Source organism: Oncorhynchus keta, unplaced genomic scaffold (genome assembly GCF_023373465.1).
Source record: "Oncorhynchus keta strain PuntledgeMale-10-30-2019 unplaced genomic scaffold, Oket_V2 Un_contig_5548_pilon_pilon, whole genome shotgun sequence".
Classification (NCBI taxonomy): Eukaryota; Metazoa; Chordata; class Actinopteri; order Salmoniformes; family Salmonidae; genus Oncorhynchus; species Oncorhynchus keta.
The window spans coordinates 70,001-84,877 of record NW_026288360.1 but is presented as its reverse complement, the minus strand read 5'-3'; the positions used below and the strand labels follow the sequence as shown (position 1 = coordinate 84,877).

Below are 14,877 nucleotides of genomic sequence, written 5' to 3'. Positions count from 1 at the left end.
AGGCGTTGTGTTAGTTTAGGGTTAGTAATGTCAAGTCTGACCAGGCATTGTGTTAGTTTAGGGTTAGTAGTAGTCAGGTCTGACCAGGCATTGTGTTAGTTTAGGGTTAGTAATGTTAGGTCTGACCAGGCGTTGTGTTAGTTTAGGGTTAGTAGTAGTCAAGTCTGACCAGGCGTTGTGTTAGTTTAGGGTTAGTAGTAGTCAGGTCTGACCAGGCATTGTGTTAGTTTAGGGTTAGTAATGTAAAGTCTGACCAGGCGTTGTGTTAGTTTAGGGTTAGTAGTAGTCAAGTCTGACCAGGTATTGTGTTAGTTTAGGGTTAGTAATGTCAAGTCTGACCAGGTATTGTGTTAGTTTAGGGTTAGTTTCTGAGGGTTGTGTTAGTTTAGGGTTAGTATGTCAAGTCTGACCAGGCATTGTGTTAGTTTAGGGTTAGTAGTAGTCAAGTCTGACCAGGCATTGTGTTAGTTTAGGGTTAGTAATGTCAAGTCTGACCAGGCGTTGTGTTAGTTTAGGGTTAGTAATGTAAAGTCTGACCAGGCATTGTGTTAGTTTAGGGTTAGTAATGTCAAGTCTGACCAGGCATTGTGTTAGTTTAGGGTTAGTAGTAGTCAGGTCTGACCAGGTATTGTGTTAGTTTAGGGTTAGTAATGTAAAGTCTGACCAGGCGTTGTGTTAGTTTAGGGTTAGTAATGTCAAGTCTGACCAGGCATTGTGTTAGTTTAGGGTTAGTAGTAGTCAGGTCTGACCAGGTATTGTGTTAGTTTAGGGTTAGTAATGTAAAGTCTGACCAGGCGTTGTGTTAGTTTAGGGTTAGTAATGTAAAGTCTGACCAGGTATTGTGTTAGTTTAGGGTTAGTAGTAGTCAGGTCTGACCAGGCATTGTGTTAGTTTAGGGTTAGTAATGTAAAGTCTGACCAGGCATTGTGTTAGTTTAGGGGTAGTAATGTAAAGTCTGACCAGGCGTTGTGTTAGTTTAGGGTTAGTAATGTAAAGTCTGACCAGGTATTGTGTTAGTTTAGGGTTAGTAATGTAAAGTCTGACCAGGCGTTGTGTTAGTTTAGGGTTAGTAATGTAAAGTCTGACCAGGCATTGTGTTAGTTTAGGGTTAGTAGTAGTCAAGTCTGACCAGGCGTTGTGTTAGTTTAGGGTTAGTAGTAGTCAAGTCTGACCAGGCATTGTGTTAGTTTAGGGTTAGTAGTAGTCAGGTCTGACCAGGCGTTGTGTTAGTTTAGGGTTAGTAATGTAAAGTCTGACCAGGCATTGTGTTAGTTTAGGGTTAGTAGTAGTCAGGTCTGACCAGGCGTTGTGTTAGTTTAGGGTTAGTAGTAGTCAGGTCTGACCAGGCATTGTGTTAGTTTAGGGTTAGTAATGTCAAGTCTGACCAGGTATTGTGTTAGTTTAGGGTTAGTAGTAGTCAGGTCTGACCAGGTATTGTGTTAGTTTAGGGTTAGTAATGTAAAGTCTGACCAGGCGTTGTGTTAGTTTAGGGTTAGTAGTAGTCAAGTCTGACCAGGCGTTGTATTAGTTTAGGGTTAGTAGTAGTCAGGTCTGACCAGGCATTGTGTTAGTTTAGGGTTAGTAATGTAAAGTCTGACCAGGCGTTGTGTTAGTTTAGGGTTAGTAGTAGTCAAGTCTGACCAGGTATTGTGTTAGTTTAGGGTTAGTAATGTCAAGTCTGACCAGGCATTGTGTTAGTTTAGGGTTAGTAATGTCAAGTCTGACCAGGCATTGTGTTAGTTTAGGGTTAGTAATGTCAAGTCTGACCAGGCATTGTGTTAGTTTAGGGTTAGTAATGTCAAGTCTGACCAGGCGTTGTGTTAGTTTAGGGTTAGTAATGTAAAGTCTGACCAGGCATTGTGTTAGTTTAGGGTTAGTAATGTCAAGTCTGACCAGGCATTGTGTTAGTTTAGGGTTAGTAGTAGTCAAGTCTGACCAGGCGTTGTGTTAGTTTAGGGTTAGTAATGTCAAGTCTGACCAGGCATTGTGTTAGTTTAGGGTTAGTAGTAGTCAAGTCTGACCAGGCATTGTGTTAGTTTAGGGTTAGTAATGTCAAGTCTGACCAGGCGTTGTGTTAGTTTAGGGTTAGTAATGTCAAGTCTGACCAGGCGTTGTGTTAGTTTAGGGTTAGTAATGTCAAGTCTGACCAGGTATTGTGTTAGTTTAGGGTTAGTAATGTCAAGTCTGACCAGGCATTGTGTTAGTTTAGGGTTAGTAGTAGTCAGGTCTGACCAGGCGTTGTGTTAGTTTAGGGTTAGTAATGTAAAGTCTGACCAGGCATTGTGTTAGTTTAGGGTTAGTAGTAGTCAGGTCTGACCAGGCATTGTGTTAGTTTAGGGTTAGTAATGTCAAGTCTGACCAGGCATTGTGTTAGTTTAGGGTTAGTAATGTAAAGTCTGACCAGGCATTGTGTTAGTTTAGGGTTAGTAGTAGTCAGGTCTGACCAGGCATTGTGTTAGTTTAGGGTTAGTAATGTCAAGTCTGACCAGGCATTGTGTTAGTTTAGGGTTAGTAATGTAAAGTCTGACCAGGCATTGTGTTAGTTTAGGGTTAGTAGTAGTCAAGTCTGACCAGGCGTTGTGTTAGTTTAGGGTTAGTAATGTAAAGTCTGACCAGGCATTGTGTTAGTTTAGGGTTAGTAATGTCAAGTCTGACCAGGCATTGTGTTAGTTTAGGGTTAGTAGTAGTCAAGTCTGACCAGGCGTTGTGTTAGTTTAGGGTTAGTAATGTAAAGTCTGACCAGGCGTTGTGTTAGTTTAGGGTTAGTAGTAGTCAAGTCTGACCAGGCGTTGTGTTAGTTTAGGGTTAGTAGTAGTCAGGTCTGACCAGGCATTGTGTTAGTTTAGGGTTAGTAATGTAAAGTCTGACCAGGCGTTGTGTTAGTTTAGGGTTAGTAGTAGTCAAGTCTGACCAGGTATTGTGTTAGTTTAGGGTTAGTAATGTCAAGTCTGACCAGGTATTGTGTTAGTTTAGGGTTAGTAATGTCAAGTCTGACCAGGCATTGTGTTAGTTTAGGGTTAGTAATGTCAAGTCTGACCAGGCATTGTGTTAGTTTAGGGTTAGTAGTAGTCAAGTCTGACCAGGCATTGTGTTAGTTTAGGGTTAGTAATGTCAAGTCTGACCAGGCGTTGTGTTAGTTTAGGGTTAGTAATGTAAAGTCTGACCAGGCATTGTGTTAGTTTAGGGTTAGTAATGTCAAGTCTGACCAGGCATTGTGTTAGTTTAGGGTTAGTAGTAGTCAAGTCTGACCAGGCGTTGTGTTAGTTTAGGGTTAGTAATGTCAAGTCTGACCAGGCATTGTGTTAGTTTAGGGTTAGTAGTAGTCAGGTCTGACCAGGTATTGTGTTAGTTTAGGGTTAGTAATGTAAAGTCTGACCAGGCGTTGTGTTAGTTTAGGGTTAGTAATGTAAAGTCTGACCAGGTATTGTGTTAGTTTAGGGTTAGTAATGTCAAGTCTGACCAGGCATTGTGTTAGTTTAGGGTTAGTAATGTAAAGTCTGACCAGGCGTTGTGTTAGTTTAGGGTTAGTAATGTAAAGTCTGACCAGGCATTGTGTTAGTTTAGGGTTAGTAGTAGTCAGGTCTGACCAGGTATTGTGTTAGTTTAGGGTTAGTAATGTAAAGTCTGACCAGGCATTGTGTTAGTTTAGGGTTAGTAATGTAAAGTCTGACCAGGCGTTGTGTTAGTTTAGGGTTAGTAATGTCAAGTCTGACCAGGTATTGTGTTAGTTTAGGGTTAGTAATAGTCAAGTCTGACCAGGCATTGTGTTAGTTTAGGGTTAGTAATGTAAAGTCTGACCAGGCATTGTGTTAGTTTAGGGTTAGTAGTAGTCAAGTCTGACCAGGCATTGTGTTAGTTTAGGGTTAGTAGTAGTCAGGTCTGACCAGGCATTGTGTTAGTTTAGGGTTAGTAGTAGTCAAGTCTGACCAGGCATTGTGTTAGTTTAGGGTTAGTAGTAGTCAAAGTCTGACCAGGCATTGTGTTAGTTTAGGGTTAGTAGTAGTCAGGTCTGACCAGGCGTTGTGTTAGTTTAGGGTTAGTAATGTAAAGTCTGACCAGGCATTGTGTTAGTTTAGGGTTAGTAGTAGTCAGGTCTGACCAGGCGTTGTGTTAGTTTAGGGTTAGTAGTAGTCAGGTCTGACCAGGCGTTGTGTTAGTTTAGGGTTAGTAATGTCAAGTCTGACCAGGTATTGTGTTAGTTTAGGGTTAGTAGTAGTCAGGTCTGACCAGGTATTGTGTTAGTTTAGGGTTAGTAATGTAAAGTCTGACCAGGCGTTGTGTTAGTTTAGGGTTAGTAGTAGTCAAGTCTGACCAGGCGTTGTATTAGTTTAGGGTTAGTAGTAGTCAGGTCTGACCAGGCATTGTGTTAGTTTAGGGTTAGTAATGTAAAGTCTGACCAGGCGTTGTGTTAGTTTAGGGTTAGTAGTAGTCAAGTCTGACCAGGTATTGTGTTAGTTTAGGGTTAGTAATGTCAAGTCTGACCAGGTATTGTGTTAGTTTAGGGTTAGTAATGTCAAGTCTGACCAGGCATTGTGTTAGTTTAGGGTTAGTAATGTCAAGTCTGACCAGGCATTGTGTTAGTTTAGGGTTAGTAATGTCAAGTCTGACCAGGCATTGTGTTAGTTTAGGGTTAGTAATGTCAAGTCTGACCAGGCATTGTGTTAGTTTAGGGTTAGTAGTAGTCAAGTCTGACCAGGCATTGTGTTAGTTTAGGGTTAGTAATGTCAAGTCTGACCAGGCGTTGTGTTAGTTTAGGGTTAGTAGTAGTCAAGTCTGACCAGGCGTTGTGTTAGTTTAGGGTTAGTAATGTCAAGTCTGACCAGGCGTTGTGTTAGTTTAGGGTTAGTAATGTCAAGTCTGACCAGGCATTGTGTTAGTTTAGGGTTAGTAATGTCAAGTCTGACCAGGCATTGTGTTAGTTTAGGGTTAGTAGTAGTCAAGTCTGACCAGGCGTTGTGTTAGTTTAGGGTTAGTAGTAGTCAGGTCTGACCAGGCATTGTGTTAGTTTAGGGTTAGTAATGTCAAGTCTGACCAGGCATTGTGTTAGTTTAGGGTTAGTAGTAGTCAAGTCTGACCAGGCGTTGTGTTAGTTTAGGGTTAGTAATGTCAAGTCTGACCAGGCGTTGTGTTAGTTTAGGGTTAGTAGTAGTCAAGTCTGACCAGGCGTTGTGTTAGTTTAGGGTTAGTAATGTAAAGTCTGACCAGGCATTGTGTTAGTTTAGGGTTAGTAGTAGTCAAGTCTGACCAGGCATTGTGTTAGTTTAGGGTTAGTAGTAGTCAAGTCTGACCAGGCATTGTGTTAGTTTAGGGTTAGTAATGTCAAGTCTGACCAGGCATTGTGTTAGTTTAGGGTTAGTAGTAGTCAAGTCTGACCAGGCATTGTGTTAGTTTAGGGTTAGTAATGTAAAGTCTGACCAGGCATTGTGTTAGTTTAGGGTTAGTAGTAGTCAGGTCTGACCAGGCGTTGTGTTAGTTTAGGGTTAGTAGTAGTCAGGTCTGACCAGGCGTTGTGTTAGTTTAGGGTTAGTAATGTCAAGTCTGACCAGGCGTTGTGTTAGTTTAGGGTTAGTAATGTCAAGTCTGACCAGGTATTGTGTTAGTTTAGGGTTAGTAGTAGTCAGGTCTGACCAGGTATTGTGTTAGTTTAGGGTTAGTAATGTAAAGTCTGACCAGGCGTTGTGTTAGTTTAGGGTTAGTAGTAGTCAGGTCTGACCAGGCATTGTGTTAGTTTAGGGTTAGTAATGTAAAGTCTGACCAGGCGTTGTGTTAGTTTAGGGTTAGTAGTAGTCAGGTCTGACCAGGCATTTTGTTAGTTTAGGGTTAGTAATGTAAAGTCTGACCAGGCGTTGTGTTAGTTTAGGGTTAGTAGTAGTCAAGTCTGACCAGGTATTGTGTTAGTTTAGGGTTAGTAATGTCAAGTCTGACCAGGTATTGTGTTAGTTTAGGGTTAGTAATGTCAAGTCTGACCAGGCATTGTGTTAGTTTAGGGTTAGTAATGTCAAGTCTGACCAGGCGTTGTGTTAGTTTAGGGTTAGTAATGTAAAGTCTGACCAGGCATTGTGTTAGTTTAGGGTTAGTAATGTAAAGTCTGACCAGGCATTGTGTTAGTTTAGGGTTAGTAGTAGTCAGGTCTGACCAGGCGTTGTGTTAGTTTAGGGTTAGTAATGTAAAGTCTGACCAGGCATTGTGTTAGTTTAGGGTTAGTAGTAGTCAGGTCTGACCAGGCGTTGTGTTAGTTTAGGGTTAGTAATGTCAAGTCTGACCAGGCATTGTGTTAGTTTAGGGTTAGTAATGTAAAGTCTGACCAGGCGTTGTGTTAGTTTAGGGTTAGTAATGTAAAGTCTGACCAGGCGTTGTGTTAGTTTAGGGTTAGTAATGTAAAGTCTGACCAGGTATTGTGTTAGTTTAGGGTTAGTAGTAGTCAAGTCTGACCAGGCGTTGTGTTAGTTTAGGGTTAGTAATGTCAAGTCTGACCAGGCGTTGTGTTAGTTTAGGGTTAGTAGTAGTCAAGTCTGACCAGGTATTGTGTTAGTTTAGGGTTAGTAGTAGTCAAGTCTGACCAGGCATTGTGTTAGTTTAGGGTTAGTAATGTAAAGTCTGACCAGGCGTTGTGTTAGTTTAGGGTTAGTAGTAGTCAAGTCTGACCAGGCATTGTGTTAGTTTAGGGTTAGTAGTAGTCAAGTCTGACCAGGCGTTGTGTTAGTTTAGGGTTAGTAATGTAAAGTCTGACCAGGCGTTGTGTTAGTTTAGGGTTAGTAGTAGTCAAGTCTGACCAGGCGTTGTGTTAGTTTAGGGTTAGTAGTAGTCAAGTCTGACCAGGCATTGTGTTAGTTTAGGGTTAGTAGTAGTCAAGTCTGACCAGGCATTGTGTTAGTTTAGGGTTAGTAGTGTCAAGTCTGACCAGGCATTGTGTTAGTTTAGGGTTAGTAGTAGTCAGGTCTGACCAGGCATTGTGTTAGTTTAGGGTTAGTAATGTTAAGTCTGACCAGGTATTGTGTTAGTTTAGGGTTAGTAGTAGTCAAGTCTGACCAGGTATTGTGTTAGTTTAGGGTTAGTAGTAGTCAGGTCTGACCAGGCATTGTGTTAGTTTAGGGTTAGTAATGTAAAGTCTGACCAGGTATTGTGTTAGTTTAGGGTTAGTAATGTAAAGTCTGACCAGGTATTGTGTTAGTTTAGGGTTAGTAATGTAAAGTCTGACCAGGTATTGTGTTAGTTTAGGGTTAGTAGTAGTCAAGTCTGACCAGGCATTGTGTTAGTTTAGGGTTAGTAATGTAAAGTCTGACCAGGTATTGTGTTAGTTTAGGGTTAGTAATGTAAAGTCTGACCAGGTATTGTGTTAGTTTAGGGTTAGTAGTAGTCAAGTCTGACCAGGCGTTGTGTTAGTTTAGGGTTAGTAGTAGTCAGGTCTGACCAGGCGTTGTGTTAGTTTAGGGTTAGTAGTAGTCAGGTCTGACCAGGCGTTGTGTTAGTTTAGGGTTAGTAATGTAAAGTCTGACCAGGTATTGTGTTAGTTTAGGGTTAGTAGTAGTCAAGTCTGACCAGGCGTTGTGTTAGTTTAGGGTTAGTAATGTAAAGTCTGACCAGGTATTGTGTTAGTTTAGGGTTAGTAGTAGTCAGGTCTGACCAGGCGTTGTGTTAGTTTAGGGTTAGTAATGTAAAGTCTGACCAGGCGTTGTGTTAGTTTAGGGTTAGTAGTAGTCAGGTCTGACCAGGCGTTGTGTTAGTTTAGGGTTAGTAGTAGTCAGGTCTGACCAGGCGTTGTGTTAGTTTAGGGTTAGTAGTAGTCAGGTCTGACCAGGTATTGTGTTAGTTTAGGGTTAGTAGTAGTCAGGTCTGACCAGGCGTTGTGTTAGTTTAGGGTTAGTAATGTAAAGTCTGACCAGGCGTTGTGTTAGTTTAGGGTTAGTAGTAGTCAAGTCTGACCAGGCATTGTGTTAGTTTAGGGTTAGTAATGTAAAGTCTGACCAGGCGTTGTGTTAGTTTAGGGTTAGTAATGTAAAGTCTGACCAGGTATTGTGTTAGTTTAGGGTTAGTAGTAGTCAGGTCTGACCAGGCGTTGTGTTAGTTTAGGGTTAGTAATGTAAAGTCTGACCAGGCATTGTGTTAGTTTAGGGTTAGTAGTAGTCAGGTCTGACCAGGCGTTGTGTTAGTTTAGGGTTAGTAATGTAAAGTCTGACCAGGCATTGTGTTAGTTTAGGGTTATGGTCGTACCTCTGAGGATGGGTGTAATGACAGTAGACAGGAGAACAGGTATTGTGTTAGTTTAGGGTTATGGTCGTACCTCTGAGGATGGGTGTGATGACAGTAGACAGGAGACTACCAGCATTGATTGACAGGTAGAAGATGGAGAAGAACGTGCTCCTCTGTTTCTCCTGGAGAATGTATAGACAGGAGGACAGGAAGACAGGAGGACAGGTGGACAGGAGGACAGGAAGACAGGAGGACAGGAAGACAGGAGGACAGGTGGACAGGTAGACAGGAGACATGGACAGGAGGACAGGAGGACAGGAGGACAGGTGGAGAGGAGGACAGGAGGACAGGAAGACAGGAGGACAGGGGGACAGGAGACATGGACAGGAGGACAGGAGGACAGGAGACATTGACAGGAGGACAGGAGGACAGGAGACATGGACAGGAGGACAGGAGACATGGACAGGAGGACAGGAGGACAGGAGGACAGGAGAACAGGAGAACAGGAGGACAGGAAGACAGGAGACATGGACAGGAGGACAGGAGACATGGACAGGAGGACATGAGGACAGGTGACATGGACAGGAGGACAGGTGACATGGACAGGAGGACAGGAGACAGGAAGACAGAAGGACAAGAGGACAGGAGACATGGACAGGAGGACAGGAGGACGTGAGACATGGACAGGAGACATGGACAGGAGGACAGGAGGACGTGAGACATGGACAGGAGACATGGACAGGAGGACAGGAGGACGTGAGACATGGACAGGAGACATGGACAGGAGGACAGGAGGACGTGAGACATAGACAGGAGACATGGACAGGAGGACGTGAGACATAGACAGGAGACATGGACAGGAGGACAGGAGGACGTGAGACATAGACAGGAGACATGGACAGGAGGACAGGAGGACGTGAGACATGGACAGGAGACATGGACAGGAGGACAGGAGGACGTGAGACATGGACAGGAGACATGGACAGGAGACATGGACAGGAGACATGGACAGGAGGACGTGAGACATAGACAGGAGACATGGACAGGAGGACAGGAGGACGTGAGACATGGACAGGGAAACAGGTTTAGAACTGCAAACATCTGACCTTGACATTTGTATCTAACCATAGCTAGCAGCTAGAGCACCATCTATCTGCTGGAGATTCAAGGTGTTTAGATTCATCCACATTCAGCAACATGATGCTCTATAACCTTTGACCTAAATGCACCTTCCAGCTGGTATCCAGGGTTACTGGTTATTAAACAACCTTCTGGGATGTGTTCTGCTGGCTCAGCACTGATAATGACTGAAGTGACGTTGATAAACCATGCTGATCACTACTTCCTGAGTCTGGAGTCTACACTACTGTAAAGACAGAGGTCGGTAGAGACAGACTCTAAAATGGAGTCTACACTACTGTAATGACAGAGGTCGGTAGAGACAGAATCTAAAATGGAGTCTACACTACTGTAAAGACAGAGGTCGGTAGAGACAGACTCTAAAATGGAGTCTACACTACTGTAAAGACAGAGGTCAGTAGAGACAGACTCTAAAATGGAGTCTACACTACTGTAAAGACAGAGGTCGGTAGAGACAGAATCTAAAATGGAGTCTACACTACTGTAAAGACAGAGGTCGGTAGAGACAGACTCTAAAATGGAGTCTACACTACTGTAAAGACAGAGGTCGGTAGAGACAGACTCTAAAATGGAGTCTACACTACTGTATAGACAGAGGTCAGTAGAGACAGACTCTAAAATGGAGTCTACACTACTGTAAAGACAGAGGTCGGTAGAGACAGAATCTAAAATGGAGTCTACACTACTGTATAGACAGAGGTCAGTAGAGACAGACTCTAAAATGGAGTCTACACTACTGTAAAGACAGAGGTCAGTAGAGACAGACTCTAAAATGGAGTCTACACTACTGTAAAGACAGAGGTCGGTAGAGACAGAATCTAAAATGGAGTCTACACTACTGTATAGACTGAGGTCAGTAGAGACAGACTCTAAAATGGAGTCTACACTACTGTAAAGACCGAGGTCGATAGAGACAGACTCTAAAATGGAGTCTACACTACTGTATAGACCGAGGTCAGTAGAGACAGACTCTAAAATGGAGTCTACACTACTGTAAAGACAGAGGTCGGTAGAGACAGAATCTAAAATGGAGTCTACACTACTGTAAAGACCGAGGTCAGTAGAGACAGACTCTAAAATGGAGTCTACACTACTGTAAAGACAGAGGTCAGTAGAGACAGACTCTAAAATGGAGTCTACACTATTGTAAAGACCGAGGTCAGTAGAGACAGACTCTAAAATGGAGTCTACACTACTGTAAAGACCCGAGGTCAGTAGAGACAGACTCTAAATGGAGTCTACACCCCTGTAAAGACCGAGGTCGATAGAGACAGACTCTAAAATGGAGTCTACACTACTGTATAGACCGAGGTCAGTAGAGACAGACTCTAAAATGGAGTCTACACTACTGTAAAGACAGAGGTCGGTAGAGACAGACTCTAAATGGAGTCTACACTATTGTAAAGACAGAGGTCGGTAGAGACAGAATCTAAAATGGAGTCTACACTACTGTAAAGACCGAGGTCGGTAGAGACAGACTCTAAATGGAGTCTACACTACTGTAAAGACAGAGGTCAGTAGAGACAGACTCTAAAATGGAGTCTACACTATTGTAAAGACCGAGGTCAGTAGAGACAGACTCTAAAATGGAGTCTACACTACTGTAAAGACCGAGGTCAGTAGAGACAGACTCTAAATGGAGTCTACACTACTGTAAAGACCGAGGTCGAGAGACAGACTCTAAAATGGAGTCTACACTACTGTAAAGACCGAGGTCGGTAGAGACAGACTCTAAAATGGAGTCTACACTACTGTAAAGACAGAGGTCGGTAGAGACAGAATCTAAAATGGAGTCTACACTACTGTAAAGACCGAGGTCAGTAGAGACAGACTCTGTAAAGACCGAGGTCGGTAGAGACAGACTCTAACCGACTCTAACCGAGGTTGGTAGAGACAGACTCTAAAATGGAGTCTACACTACTGTAAAGACCGAGGTCGGTAGAGACAGACTCTAAATGGAGTCTACACTACTGTAAAGACAGAGGTCGGTAGAGACAGAATCTAAAATGGAGTCTACACTACTGTAAAGACCGAGGTCGTTAGAGACAGACTCTAAATGGAGTCTACACCCCTGTAAAGACCGAGGTCAGTAGAGACAGACTCTAAATGGAGTCTACACTACTGTAAAGACAGAGGTCGGTAGAGACAGACTCTAACCGAGGTCGGTAGAGACAGACTCTAAAATGGAGTCTACACTACTGTAAAGACCGAGGTCGGTAGAGACAGACTCTAAATGGAGTCTACACTACTGTAAAGACAGAGGTCGGTAGAGACAGACTCTAAAATGGAGTCTACACTACTGTATAGACAGAGGTCGGTAGAGACAGACTCTAAAATGGAGTCTACACTACTGTATAGACCGAGGTCAGTAGAGACAGACTCTAAAATGGAGTCTACACTACTGTAAAGACAGAGGTCGGTAGAGACAGAATCTAAAATGGAGTCTACACTACTGTAAAGACAGAGGTCGGTAGAGACAGACTCTAAAATGGAGTCTACACTACTGTAAAGACAGAGGTCGGTAGAGACAGACTCTAAAATGGAGTCTACACTACTGTAAAGACAGAGGTCGGTAGAGACAGAATCTAAAATGGAGTCTACACTACTGTATAGACAGAGGTCGGTAGAGACAGACTCTAAAATGGAGTCTACACTACTGTATAGACCGAGGTCGGTAGAGACAGACTCTAAAATGGAGTCTACACTACTGTATAGACCGAGGTCAGTAGAGACAGACTCTAAAATGGAGTCTACACTACTGTAAAGACAGAGGTCGGTAGAGACAGAATCTAAAATGGAGTCTACACTACTGTATAGACCGAGGTCAGTAGAGACAGACTCTAAAATGGAGTCTACACTACTGTAAAGACAGAGGTCGGTAGAGACAGAATCTAAAATGGAGTCTACACTACTGTAAAGACCGAGGTCAGTAGAGACAGACTCTAAAATGGAGTCTACACTACTGTAAAGACCGAGGTCAGTAGAGACAGACTCTAAAATGGAGTCTACACTACTGTAAAGACAGAGGTCGGTAGAGACAGACTCTAAAATGGAGTCTACACTACTGTAAAGACAGAGGTCGGTAGAGACAGACTCTAAAATGGAGTCTACACTACTGTAAAGACCGAGGTCAGTAGAGACAGACTCTAAAATGGAGTCTACACTACTGTAATGACCGAGGTCAGTAGAGACAGACTCTAAAATGGAGTCTACACTACTGTAAAGACAGAGGTCAGTAGAGACAGACTCTAAAATGGAGTCTACACTACTGTAAAGACCGAGGTCGGTAGAGACAGACTCTAAAATGGAGTCTACACTACTGTAAAGACCGAGGTCAGTAGAGACAGACTCTAAAATGGAGTCTACACTACTGTAAAGACAGAGGTCGGTAGAGACAGAATCTAAAATGGAGTCTACACTACTGTAAAGACAGAGGTCAGTAGAGACAGAATCTAAAATGGAGTCTACACTACTGTAAAGACAGAGGTCAGTAGAGACAGACTCTAAAATGGAGTCTACACTATTGTAAAGACCGAGGTCAGTAGAGACAGACTCTAAAATGGAGTCTACACTACTGTAAAGACCCGAGGTCAGTAGAGACAGACTCTAAATGGAGTCTACACTACCCGAGGTGTAAAGACCTAACCGAGGTCGGTAGAGACAGACTCTAAAATGGAGTCTACACTACTGTAAAGACCGAGGTCAGTAGAGACAGACTCTAAATGGAGTCTACACTACTGTAAAGACAGAGGTCGGTAGAGACAGAATCTAAAATGGAGTCTACACTACTGTAAAGACCGAGGTCGGTAGAGACAGACTCTAAATGGAGTCTACACTACTGTAAAGACTCGAGGTCGGTAGAGACAGACTCTAAAATGGAGTCTACACTACTGTAAAGACCGAGGTCGGTAGAGACAGACTCTGGAACACTACTGTAAAGACAGAGTCTAGACAGAATCTAAAATGGAGTCTACACTACTGTAAAGACCGAGGTCGGAGACAGACTCTAAATGGAGACAGACTCTAAACAGACTGGAGTCTACACTACTGTAAAGACAGAGGTCGGTAGAGACAGACTCTAACCGAGGTCTAAACAGACTGGAGTCTACACTACTGTAAAGACAGAGGTCGGTAGAGACAGACTCTAAAATGGAGTCTACACTACTGTAAAGACAGAGGTCGGTAGAGACAGACTCTAAAATGGAGTCTACACTACTGTAAAGACAGAGGTCAGTCAGACTCTAAAATGGAGTCTAGAGACAGACTCTAAAATGGAGTCTACACCACTGTAAAGACCGAGGTCGGTAGAGACAGACTCTAACCGAGGTCGGTAGAGACAGACTCTAACCGAGGTCGGTAGAGACAGACTCTAACCGAGGTTGGTAGAGACAGACTCTAAAATGGAGTCTACACTACTGTAAAGACCGAGGTCGGTAGAGACAGACTCTAAATGGAGTCTACACTACTGTAAAGACAGAGGTCGGTAGAGACAGAATCTAAAATGGAGTCTACACTACTGTAAAGACCGAGGTCGGTAGAGACAGACTCTAAATGGAGTCTACACTACTGTAAAGACAGAGGTCGGTAGAGACAGAATCTAAAATGGAGTCTACACTACTGTAAAGACCGAGGTCGGTAGAGACAGACTCTAAATGGAGTCTACACTACTGTAAAGACAGAGGTCGGTAGAGACAGACTCTAAAATGGAGTCTACACTACTGTAAAGACCGAGGTCGGTAGAGACAGACTCTAAAATGGAGTCTACACCACTGTAAAGACCGAGGTCAGTAGAGACAGACTCTAACCGAGGTCGGTAGAGACAGACTCTAACCGAGGTCGGTAGAGACAGACTCTAACCGAGGTCGGTAGAGACAGACTCTAAAAAGGAGTCTACACTACTGTAAAGACAGAGGTCAGTAGAGACAGACTCTAAAATGGAGTCTACACTACTGTAAAGACCGAGGTCGGTAGAGACAGACTCTAAATGGAGTCTACACTACTGTAAAGACCGAGGTCAGTAGAGACAGACTCTAAAATGGAGTCTACACTACTGTAAAGACCGAGGTCGGTAGAGACAGACTCTAACCGAGGTCGGTAGAGACAGACTCTAAAATGGAGTCTACACTACTGTAAAGACCGAGGTCGGTAGAGACAGACTCTAAAATGGAGTCTACACCACTGTAAAGACCGAGGTCAGTAGAGACAGACTCTAACCGAGGTCGGTAGAGACAGACTCTAACCGAGGTCGGTAGAGACAGACTCTAACCGAGGTTGGTAGAGACAGACTCTAAAATGGAGTCTACACTACTGTAAAGACCGAGGTCGGTAGAGACAGACTCTAAATGGAGTCTACACTACTGTAAAGACCGAGGTCGTTAGAGACAGACTCTAAATGGAGTCTACACCCCTGTAAAGACCGAGGTCGGTAGAGACAGACTCTAAATGGAGTCTACACTACTGTAAAGACAGAGGTCGGTAGAGACAGACTCTAACCGAGGTCGGTAGAGACAGACTCTAAAATGGAGTCTACACTACTGTAAAGACCGA

General features: G+C 43.3%; 1 protein-coding gene and 1 long non-coding RNA gene across 5 annotated transcripts in view; one reads left to right on the top strand and one right to left on the bottom strand.

Annotated features, from left to right (window-relative positions):
- Nucleotides 1-5,698, top strand: part of LOC127925422 (uncharacterized) — a 29,704-nt gene extending 24,006 nt beyond the window's left edge. Inside the window, exon 4 of one of the 4 annotated variants that reach the window (XR_008120902.1) lies at nt 5,622-5,698. This is a non-coding gene — a long non-coding RNA (uncharacterized LOC127925422). Of the gene's footprint in view, nt 1-615; nt 711-1,421; nt 1,604-4,220; nt 4,596-5,621 lie in introns of those variants that run through there. The other 3 variants (XR_008120900.1, XR_008120901.1, XR_008120905.1) reach the window with 3 other exon arrangements.
- The window catches only part of LOC127925421 (solute carrier family 15 member 1-like), a 72,913-nt gene that overhangs the window by 24,343 nt on the left and 33,693 nt on the right, over nt 1-14,877 (bottom strand). The window contains exon 7 of the mRNA XM_052510289.1: nt 8,282-8,372. Coding sequence (XP_052366249.1) covers nt 8,282-8,372 — 91 coding nt within the window. The remainder of the gene's footprint in view (nt 1-8,281; nt 8,373-14,877) is intronic.